The following is a 12090-nucleotide window of genomic DNA, read 5'->3' as shown; positions in this document are numbered from 1 at the left end:
TCATCTAATCTTAGCGGTGAAGACAGCAGATTTTGCTATCCATCTCAGTAATGATTAGTAAAAAAGATAATCCAAGTTCTACTCCTCCTAAGAGCAATTTTGAGGGATCTTAACTGGCATGCCAGAGTATCAGACTGCTGATTTATACCACGTTTATAAGCTGCTACTTCTAAATTAATCAGACATAGACGAGGAACCACTAACAGTGTAAAAACAATGACTTGGGAAAATCAAACCCAAATATTATCATCCACTAGGACAATTGCAAAAACCAAAACAAACAGAAGCTGACTTGCCGTGCATTACTCCAGTAAATTAAAGCTTTCCCTGTTTTAGTAAGGTACAACTTCACTTACACCCTGGTCATCTCGCAGTTCTTCGCATCTCTCCCGCCGTAAAGGACAAAACGGAGTCAGGACTTCCTTCGCTCTCTCCACCCTGAGAAGGCCTCCTGCGTCCCAGAGCACCCTGAGCAGTTTCACGCCCGTCCAACGACTTCCAGTTTGTGCTGCATGCCTTGATCACTGTGCGCTGCCAACACTGTACGCAACTGTGGTACTTGCCGTTGAGATGTATGAGTTGATTCCTCAGAACTGATGCTTCACGGAGATACATGCACAACAAAGCAACCACTGGGACCTCCGACCAAGAGATTGCTAATTACTGAGCACTGACCAGAACGAAAGAAAACTGCAACTAAGCCATCTCTCTGCAAAGATCCTTGGTACTAACGCCAGTCTCACCATTAAAACGCATCAGAGGATGTTAATGCTAATGAGAGCAGACCCACCAATCTGACAATATGAGAAGAATATCAATACCAATGAGATCTTTCCTGCCCTACTGTAAAACATCACGTAGCGCTGCCCTGCTAGAATTGCTCGGATGCTGCCTACGGCCTTTTAGCCTAGCGGAGCCATAAAAACATTACTCTGGTAAAAGCAGATGACGCTCCCCACTCTTGCAACAAGGAATATATGTCAGCGGAGCATAGTTTGCAAAGGCCAGAGGCGGAGAGGGGATCGTCTCTTCGCAGAGCACATCCTGTACACGAAGGCTGGTATGCAGCACGGCGTTCTCCATGGAGTTTAGGAAGGCAAGTTGTGAATCCAGACGTGGCTTGGTCCAAACCATGTCCTGAACTCTCCTTTACAGCAGTAGCCAGTGCTACAATAGTGCCTCAAAACCTGAAGCACGTTCAAAATAAATACCTAGGCATCCTATATTCTCAGTGTACGGAGTGTGACCAGATTACACCTCTTTCGTAGCTTCTGAGAAGGAAGACCTTAGCAGAGAGGAGAAAGAATGCCTTACTAGAAGAAGAAACTGAATAGATTTTTAATATAGTTTTCACACAGCCACAATGATTTAAAAAAAAAAAAAATTGATTGGGGGAGGGAAGGAAAACACTGCATTAGTTTCGGCAGGAGTTGATCTGGTAAGCAGTTTTACCAGCAATGCTGACCCAGCTAACAGAGTTCACAGTCAGATCAGGAACAAATTCATGTCCATATAATTTTATTTTCACAGCAATCTAAAAAGTAATAAAAAAATACAGCTGTACAGCTATCAAAGGTGCTTTATGTCAGGATTCAGAGATCACAGCAACAGTTACATCAACTTGCTGAACCGCACGCTTGATAACATGCCTTTGTCTTGCTACAGATACAAATATCGTGTTAAGGCAAAAAGTTTCAAACAGCATACAGCAAGATCTTGGCAGACAGAGGCAAGCACAGTTCAGGTACTACGCTGGAGGAATCGGATGAGGACGAATACGGGGAATTAAGTGGCAAGTTTGGAAGACTTAACTGTGACACGTCAGTACAAAATTGATTAACATGCAAACAAAAAAGTAATCTGAGACTTTGTCTTCAAGAACAGTAGTCAGTAAAGGTAGTGACAAAAACGTTTATCACAGGCTTGATTAAAAAAAAAAAACAAATAAACTTCCTCCATGGCTGTAGCGAGAGAACTGCTGGAAGCACTATTAAACCTACTAGCAAATACCTGCAGACTGAGCTATAACGCCTACTTCAGAAAGAATCTTCTCTATGTAATTTTGACTTAATAAGTTTGCTTCCCCTTCAGGCTTATTTCACGCTTACATGTAACGAAGCTAGTAAGGGAACGATGATTTACTTGAGAACGACAGACCGCTCTCTTCGGACTGCTCTTCCTCTGAAAAACAGGCTCTAGATTTTCTGAGGAATACGGATGTTGTCAAATGCATTCAGAGGGAAACCTAACTTATCAAGATTCAAACGTGGGCACCCTTTTCGCCCTCACCATAGCCACATGGCCACTCTTCTGACACCTAAAAATCTATTTGTTTGGTTTCTGAGACTACAGCTCTGTGGCTGTCTGTTTCTGCTTCAAAAACTTCTTGACTATGGCACATTTTTCCTGTGGCCTTAGGAGTATTTTTTTTTAACCTCAATTTAACTCAGATGGAACTCCAAAGGTAACAGATTACATGTACAATAATAAATAAAAAAGTTAATATGTAGCTGCAGTAGGCAGAGGAAAATGCTCACTACCAAATTTCACCTGAAAAAATTTGAGTTCTGTTCTCATTTTGAAAATAAGAAACCTTTTGGCAGAACTGAACATCTCCATCAATCACATCTATATCAGCAAAAGAGATGCTTCTTACTGGAAACCTATTTTGGTAAAGGTTGGCCTCACTCTTTGCATAACAACAACAGCTGATAGTAAACCTAGCATCAGAGGTGGATAATTACTTTCTGAAATCCTATTCTGAAAGCCTTTGCTGCATCTTCAGTGATGCTCATCTCTTTCTTTATGGAGAATCAATTGTCCGATAGTTTTATCATGTTTTACTTGGATAACTAACCAGTTCAACGGCAAAGTAGCAAAGAAAACATCTTTGCATAGTGTTCACCAAGGGTGTTAATTCGATTTGAAGTACGATGAATTTCATGGTAATTTATGGAAATAACATGACAATCAAATATACAGTTATGCTTAACGCGCCTGACCACAAACATACTTTTCCCTTCCAAAAATCACTCCAGGATAGAAAGTTTCTCTCCGTAGTGTGAATATTCCCCCTTTATGTACTAACATCAATTGCTGGATTACGTTAAAAGTTAAAATAACACCTTTTCCAAACGTATTTCAGGACCTCTATGCTATGATAGTACCGTCCATCTACTACTAGGCTAGAAGCACACGAATCTCATATATCAAGAGAAAGACGTTTGTCTCAGTGCTACTTCTAAGTCGCCAAACAAAGTGGGCAAGCTTCCAAGATACAGTATGGCTGCAAAACTAGACTTTCACGCTAATATCGTCTTGCAGCACTCTTTAGCTGAGTAAGCAATACCAAATTTGACAATTTCCACGTATACCGGACCTGTATTTAACCGGTCCTTGCATGAATTCACGAGGCGCTTGCTGTGGGAAACGCCAACCTTTAACGCAACCGCTGCAGCGCCCGACAAGGTGACGGAGCTGCGGCTCTCGGCAGCTGGGATCCCGTGATGTGCCGGGAAGTCCTCTCCGTCAACACCACCGCGACGTGCGACGGCCCTCAAGGCGATGGGGATTAGTGAGGTTTTCCGAGCTGTGACTTAGCAAGAGCTGGCTACAGAGGAGGTCACCAGAGCGCTACGAACAGAGGCGAAGCTCTGCGCGACCACCCTGCAGGAGCAGAGCAAGACTCTCACTTGTAAAACTGCAATTACCTGGCGACTGGGCTGCAGCACGGCCAACCGGGCTGGAAGGCCAGGGCCACGCGCACGAGAACGAAACGTCAGGAACGGCCGCTGCAAGCCGCTCCTGCGGTCTGGACCGAATTACGCTGATCTGTGGAAGGTTCTCTCTAGAAAAAATGGACGCTTGCTACGGAAAGGGTATTAGTCTTCACGTACTGCGCCTACCTGCAGGTAGCAAGTACTTCGCTAAGCAAGTAGGTACCTCTGCCCTCGAGAAAAGGAGGAAGAGATATGAGGAACGTTTCAGAATAAAAACCGTAACTGCATATTTTTTACGCTCGTGCATCCGGTTAAATACGTCCACCAGGTTAGAGCCCCTAAAGATCCGGCAAGCGGTTGCGCCATTAAATCATCCCGAGACCTGACTCACGCGCTCCTCGCGTCGGCTCTGAGAGCTCCCCGGACCTCGCTAAGGACTGCAACAACCGGAGGGAAATTCTCCTAAACCACCAACGGACCAAAGACCGATGTCGGGGTGGGGGGGGGGGAGAGGGGGGAAAGAAACTCTTTCACAGGGCTAACGGGCTCCAAGTTTTTCGCTCCGTTTCCACACAGAAAAGGAAGGCTCTGCCAAGCGCGAGGAGCCCTGGCCGCCGTTTCCACGCAGGAGGCCACCCGAGGAGCCCCGCCGCCCGCGGCCCCTGCTTGGAAACACGCGTGGACAGCGTGCTTTCCAGGGGGTTGGCGCACCCCGCCCGGGCCCGGAGCCGCCGCACGGCTGGGCAGGCGGAGGCCAGGGAAGGGCGGTTGGTCCTCAGGGCGCCGGGGCCAGGCGGCAGCGAGCGCGCAGCCGGTTCCCGCCGCCCTCAGCATCTCCCGCCGCCGCCGGGCCGGGCCGGGTCGTACCTGGCTGTTGCTTTCGGCCGGCAGGTTCCTCAGCAGGATCTTGCGCCTGTTACTCAGCTGCCGGCGGGTGCTGCCCAAGCGCCGCGCCACCTCCTCGGCGCTCAGCGGCGGCCGAACCTCAACCGCCCCCCGCGGCAGCGGCGGCTCCTCCGCGGGCGGCTCCGCGCCGCGCTCGGCTGCTGCCGCCATCTTGCAGCGCGCCCGGCCGAGGCGGGGGGTGTGAGAGCCGCGGCGGCGGTGGGCGGGAGGGAGGGAGGCAGAGAGAGAAGGCGGCGGGGAGCCAGGCGCCGCCCCGCCGCCGCCCCGAGGGGAGGAAGAGCGGCGCGAGGGCGAGAGGGAGGCGCCCCCCGAGCGGGGCGCAGGCGGTAACGTCGCCCCCGGCCTCACCTGCGCCTCGGCCAACGGCCGCCCCTCCCCCAACCGCCCCTTTTCGGGGTTTTTTGTGTGGTTTTTTCCCCCCCCCCTCCCTCCACAGGTCACTTAATGAACCTTAAGGGAAGAAACGAGCGTGGCCCTGCTGTTTGTTTTTCTCCTCCTCGTCAAAGTTCAGATGAAGGTTTGAAGGCCAGGAAGCGTCTCTTGGGGCACAGGCGGCGCGGTGGAGGTTTCGCCTTGGCTCTGTTCCTGAGGTACTGCAAATCATTGAGCACAGCCCTAAGAACCGTCCTTGGAAAGACCGAGCGAAGAGGCTGCGAACAAGTACTCTTAGACGCGGAGCTGCACGTCAAGCTGTGAAGCTGAACTAGGATTTGAGGATCCAGCCTTTCGTACCGCCATCTGAATCATACAGTTACGCGATGGAAAAGCTTTTCTGGGACCTTGAAAAAGATCGCTGCGCTAGGAGTACTAAAACACTTAGCTATCTCCTCAAATCATTGCCGCGTTAAGCTGCTGTAGTAGGAGTTACGATCTGCTTTGCTGCTTCAAGACAAAAACACACAGTTTGTTGAAACTGGTCAACGTGCGCTAGCGGAGCAGTAATTTATACCATTAAACGTATTCCTCCAAAAGAGATCCTCCAGAAACAATGTAGCTCTATATTCATGTCAAAACTAAAACTAATGCACTCTCAGTTCTAAACAGTTTGAAAGAAATGAAAATATTTTCCCTGCTTAGACATAACTTACTGAAAAGGTCATCTTTTACAACTAGTCATTTTTTTTAAAACTTCTTTCGATCCTTTGATGCCAATTAATTGATGTGAGACGACATTGTTCAGATCCCGTTCCGTACGCGCGTGATCGACATTGCACAGGTAGGTTTGTCTGCACTAAAAGGCACCTATAAAGTGGTGCAGGAAGAGAGCGGAAAGATCAAAGCCATTGCCACTGTCCAGGGAGCTGCCCCATGAAAACGAACAAGGAAGTAGGCTCTGCATCACCCTCTATGGAAAGCGAAATCCCCCAAACAAACCTCAATGGGAAGAACCAAACTGACATAGGAAATACTGCTTCTTGACTGCAAATGTCATGACTGATTAGAAGTCATGACTGATTTTGGTTAATATGGAATACAGAAGGTGAACACTAACAATCCAATCTCCTTATTTTCAGTTTATGCCGCTTTCAAAGCAAAAGGCTTTACATGCTTATGTCTTGCACTCTATACAGTCTTCTTTCTAATGCACTTCCATTATATTACTAAATTGCTGTCTAACCAAAAGCACTGCTTAAAAATAGTGAAAAAGTATGGTGATCTGCAGGCACAACTGGTTGAACTGTTGACTTGATGCTATTGCACAGATAAATTACTGAGAAGTGGTTTATTTGTAGTTCACTAAATTCCTCATTAATTAAGAATCATGATGTCCCTAGCCACAGGAGTTGCTTTTATTCCTCTTTCCTAGCCAAGCTGAAGATTAACTTACCTGTGCTGCTGTAGCTTTGAAGGAGTACAAGCCACGTGTATTTATATTTTTCATTTTCATGGGAAGAGAGCATTAAAAGAGAATTGTGGCATGAACATACTTTCTGAATGGACTCAGGCATACAAACAAATTCAGGTCTGTGCAGATAAAATAAAAGCCAAGGCTTAGAAGACCTACTGGATCTCAAAGATGCACCCGATGTCCCCGAATGTAGGAGATACGAGGAATGTATCTGTGAACTCATTACAAGATGATTGCTTATACGAAAGAAAAACCTAAACAAACAATTTTCTAAAAACTGAAACAATTTAATTGATTCATTTTCCTGCAGTGCAGGCCTGGAATCCATCAGGTGCTGCAAATTATAAGCTTCCACTGAAAAGCCTCAACTTCTAGCACTAGTTAATGTGAACAACATGTAAACAATATAACTCTCTTTATATTATGTCTTCTTTCAAGCCCTAGCTGCTCCTTTTGTTTCATTATGGAACTAAACTTTTGAAAAGCAAAGATGTAGATTCAGTTGTCACCACCGATAATTCAGTGACGACCACCTAAGTATTCGGCCAACATGTTTATCTCACAAATGCAAATTGCCTCCAAAACATACCAAATGGTGCCAAAAGTTCCTTTGACCGTTTTTCTAACAAATTTAAATACGTTTGGCATTCTCAATATAACCTTCTGCAGTGCAGCAACAATTAAATGCGTGAATCATTAGGAAGCAGATTGAATTTCATATCAAATTACCGACCTAGAATAGCACAGTGTCTGAGCAACTGATATTTTCGGTATCCTGATGAAGTAGAAAACCTTATAACCTCTCCACAGCTGCAGCATAGTCTCAGGCTTGACTTGTAGTGCAGGGTTACAACGCACCAGTGAACAAGCAGCAGAATGCTGCATGTCTTGACTGAAATTTTGGTTGCGACGGGTATTGTGAAGCCTCTCAATTAACTGCTAAGCTTATTTTAATACCGGAGATACTTTGATTAATGCTTAGCTCTCCAAGCACTTAGGAATTGCAATAGTATCGGATCAGACTTCAGGGCCATCAATCACATCCCAACAGCGCTCGTCTCGTCCGAGCGATGCCAGATGGGCAACAGATTGTTTCAGAGATCACAACGGCCCCCTGCGTTGCTCAGAGATGCAGTCTCAGTAAACAGTTATTTTCACTTTGCTTGCACTCCTCAGTGCGTACCTCATATATCTTGACAATACATAGCCCCACGCACTAGAGTGCGTCAGGTATTTCAGTGTACCTCTCCCCCCGCCCCCCAAAGGGGGATTTCTTTACTCCCGAACCTTCCTTCCACACAGACACAAAAACACTTTAGGCAACTCTGCCCACAGCTGAACAGTTTAAGTGAAACTTGATAGCTATGAAACTTGGTATAACACTGCTCCTAGGTGGGTTAGGAACGATGGATTAGCTCAGTAATACAAAGAGACTGGTTAGCAACATCTCCTCAGTTTCTATTCTGAAAAAGACAGCGGTCTGCAAATAAACAGGAAAAAAATAAAAGAGATGAGGAATATAACTTACAAAGCAAATAACTATTCTGAGGACATCGTTACACTGGAATGTAACGTAACGTCCATTTTGGGACTCATGCATGGTCTTTGCAACAGAATTTATAACCTTTGTTGGCCAACGAATATCCGGAGCAAATCAGTATGAAGGTTATATTTAAAGACAGAAAAAACAGCAAATCTCTAAACAAACCACTACAAAGCAAATTCAGCTCCCTGAATCATAACTGAAAATGAAAAAAATCAAACAGAAATATTAAATCACCAAATAAGTAGCTCTCTTCAATAAGTGGCACTAAAGCCTGATATATTCACAGTGGAATCTCAGCCATACCCTCTCCTAAAGCAATTCCTTCCCTGCTTTAAATCAGATTTCTTCTCTGCTCAAGTCTGATTTTTCCTCTTTCATTAGAGTCAATTTCAAATTTAGAGATAACATACTAGCAGAAAATACATTTTGGCTATTTTAGTATTAAAAAACAGAAAAAGAAAAAAAACCCCAGCTCTTTGGGGAGATTCTAGGAGAACCAGGTACAACCCGCCCAGCTATGTGTGGCACGTTCTTACCGGGGGCGTTTTCATTGGCTATCCTGTTAATATGCTGCAAATTGCAATTTCAAATCATTCTGTCCCAGCTTCTCACTAAGTGCCTATTTTCTAGGAATTGGGAACAAACATTGAAAGTTCACAGGAAAACGTGAAACCATTTCACATAAAAAATAGTGAAGCTATAATACTGAATTAAAACATGCACTGTTGTAAATCAGTACATCTCCATGACTATCTGATTTACATCAGCTGAAGAACTGGCTAATTATAAACTTGAAGAACGAACAACAAAGCTTTGAGATGAATGACTGAATAGCTGGTATGTGTGGGGAACGGAATATGCATCTCACTGGCAACTTGTTTTGGTTTTGCAAGCTTGTCAGTGATTTATCCTGACAGTAGATATCAGAATTCAAAACACCACAATACTTTGACCTTAAAAATGCTGTAACTTGTTAAATATGGAAAACTGGCATGAAGAACGTAAGTCGAGTTAAACTTTCCCAACGTGTTCTTAAAAACTTTATGAGAGTTCAAGCTAGTCTGCTATTCAGTTACAGAAAGGTTTCCATAGAAACTGTCATGCAACATGACTTTTTGCTGTAAACACAGTTAAAATGTCACACTAACTTATACATGTTTATTCTGTTTTCATGAGGAGCTAGAAAAAAAACTAAAAAAATAAATCCACTCCTCGTTATCCAGGTTTTCTGGCTGAGGTAACACACTCTGCCTTGTTTATAGAGATTTCCTCAATTAAGCTGCAGTTGAAATAAACACACTTAGAGAGGTTAATATTATTTTGCAGGGATTACATCACATAGTTTAATTACTTAACCTTTAATCTCTCCAACCTGCTTATGATTTGAACACACATTCTACACTATGCCAACAGAATTGATATTGGAACCAAATGAAATGTCAGAAAGTTGGAAAACCAAAAATAAATACACCCAAACTATTTCACCGAGTTTCCAGTTTCCTGCTGTTCTCAGTGCCAAGCTATCTCAGTGTGCCTGTCTAATTTTATTACTTCTAGTTGCGGTGGAAGAGTTTTAAAATAAGTCAGATCTGCCAATTGCAACCAAACTGGAAATATTTGGCAATCTAATCCAAGGCTGCTCCATTGTTCAGCTGGCATCACACCGGTCATGCCACCTCTATTTAAATAGAGAGCAGAGAATGCCAATTTTAGGAGAACTGGTGTATGGCGAGTTCTTCTTTCGTGGCATTTTTTCATGCAGACATACTGCTTGCAAAAGGTGCTGCCTTGACAGTCTCCAAGACTGAAGTTACTCTGTTTATCCATAGAGCAGCCATTGCACAAGCTCCCTCACATTTCATTGCCAGGTAGAGGGTGGGGTAGGGAGAGGTTTCTGCACTGTGCTTTTTGGCCAACAATTTCCCTTCCTTGCTACCACTATTTTTATTCCATTAGTGGAAATAACAGTGTAGAGCACTTGTTCAGGCAGTGGTCCAAGAAGCTGATGTTTTTTGCCAGCATCAGCTATAAAAATGTAAAATATAATAAAGCATATAATGGTAATTGCTGGATCCCAACTTTTATGAGCAGTATGATCTACTGCTTTGACTAACACCACCAGCCCAGGGATAACAACAGTAAATTGTTTCCATCAAAATCTAGACAAGGCCACTATGATTCACCTTTGAGCTGAAGGTGACATGGAGATATAATAAATTCTGAGCCACTTTACCAAATTTGTGCTTCTTTGCTCAGGCCATCGGTATTGCTAACTGGTATTGACTGTCTGTGAGGGACATGAAATTGCTTTAAATTACAACAGAAGTCTTGGTTAAACACAGAGGATTTTTTGCACTTGGGATGTTTCTTTTCCTTTAATACGTTATTAGATCAACTATTTACCGAAAGCCTCAATGGAAATTTGCAGAAGAGAGGTAGAAGTGATTGCTGGGAACTCAGCAGGCAAACAGTAAGTGCATGTAGTAGCGCAGACTGCCAAAGTCAGTAAGTCACTTAGGAAATGCCTGTTCACAGAGTGTTAGATATGCTCTGAATTCCTGCCAATTCAGGCTCTTCTGGGTTCCCAGGAAGAAAAGGCATCTACCCCAACCTTAAAAAGCCCTATCCAAAGCAGGGGGTATGAATGCTGTGTAGGCAGGGAAGAAGCATCAAGCTGTTCTGCTGAGATAAAACTGGCAGCGATGCTGGATGTCCGCTGGCAAACGCTTCAGTTACGTTTGGCACCTCACTAACAAGGCAGGGGCTGGAGGACTTCACTCTTGGGTTTGAGTGTCTAAATTCCACCGTTACCTTGGCCTCAGAAATGCTGGGCCAAGGTCCTCCCGTGACTCGGTCCAGAGCACAAAGTGGAGAAAATAATTACCTCTCGCCACACAGAAGGGCTGAAAATAAGTAATACGAAATGCTCTGTGACTTTTGTATTACTTTTTCATTGTTGGGGTCAATAGCAGAGGAGGATTTGTACAGAAAACTCAGCGGTTATCTGAGATAACTGGGGTAGGACCTAAGAGTTGAACATTTAATTCAGGCTTTTGGCAGTTCCATCCATAAATGGGATTCTTTTCGAAAAACAAACGAGAACACTGAAGCGGGTAGCTAAGAGCAACGAACACTGCAAGTGAACTTTTACACTTCGTACAGCCTTCTGGATTCCCTGCAATCTCTTCACTCGATCCAGGACTTTTGCATCCTTTTTTTTTTCTTTTCCATATTTGCTGCTAGCCTTCCAATATACTTTGTACTCGGACAAATATATATCCTATCCTCACCACCGCTTCTGTGTCACCTCTCTACAGAATAAAGCTTTTGAAAGCTAGAGACCTCATTTTGACCAGTTATACTCACAACTGCTATTGCACTTGTGAACACCTCATGACTTCTCTTGTGTCTTCTCTCTCGTTGCCAAGGGCAAAGGTAAAGATAACATTTCATGGCTTAAGTGGCCTTATAAAATGTTCACAGGCAAATTGCATCCTACTCTTCTTTCCAAATCACATTTTTTTAATGAAAGCAATAATTTAAACAAATAAAGACCATCTCAATTCATTTTGAAGCAATACATTCTGAATACATAAACAGCTTCTATCTCTGGGCAGGCCAGGTGGGTTGCTTGGATGGAGTGCTTACTGCATGTATGAAAAACAATATACTTCGCAGTGCTCAAAATACTGAAAGCATTAAGTCAAATTAACATTAATGAACACAAACCAAAAGCAACGCTCATGTAATCTTGGAAAAAAAGAAAAAAAAAAACTTTCAAGAGAACTTTTTCTGGAAGAATGAAAAAAAAGGTAAAGGAAATTAATACAATTAAGTTCCAGAAATGAAATGAGTGAAAAAATGACGGTCATGAAGTCTACCAGCAAAGCAGGATACAGGGAGTGAATCCAAGTCAGGCTGCTAACAGCTCATTCCATGACCTTGCTCCTCAGTCAGCACAGTAAAATAATAACCTAGAGGGAAGGGCACGGCAACAATACCCACAATAAAAATGGAAATGCTGCAATGCAACTTCTTAGAAATCTCGAATACATCCATATTTCCCCTCC

The 12090-nt window shown here is 43.9% G+C and overlaps 1 protein-coding gene across 7 annotated transcripts in view; it reads right to left on the bottom strand.

The window, feature by feature from the left end:
* RAVER2 (ribonucleoprotein, PTB binding 2) overlaps positions 1–4821 on the bottom strand; it is a 38976-nt gene extending 34155 nt beyond the window's left edge. For all 7 annotated transcript variants that reach the window (XM_068953439.1, XM_068953440.1, XM_068953445.1 and 4 more), the window contains exon 1: positions 4587–4821. In XM_068953439.1, coding sequence (XP_068809540.1) covers positions 4587–4775 — 189 coding nt within the window. In that variant the 5' untranslated portion in view covers positions 4776–4821. The remainder of the gene's footprint in view (positions 1–4586) is intronic.
* Between the last annotated feature and the right edge of the window lie 7269 nt (positions 4822–12090).

This window comes from Struthio camelus, chromosome 8, assembly GCF_040807025.1.
Source record: "Struthio camelus isolate bStrCam1 chromosome 8, bStrCam1.hap1, whole genome shotgun sequence".
Classification (NCBI taxonomy): domain Eukaryota; kingdom Metazoa; phylum Chordata; class Aves; order Struthioniformes; family Struthionidae; genus Struthio; species Struthio camelus.
Note: the sequence above shows the minus strand (reverse complement) of the source record. Positions and strands in the feature narration are given on the sequence as shown.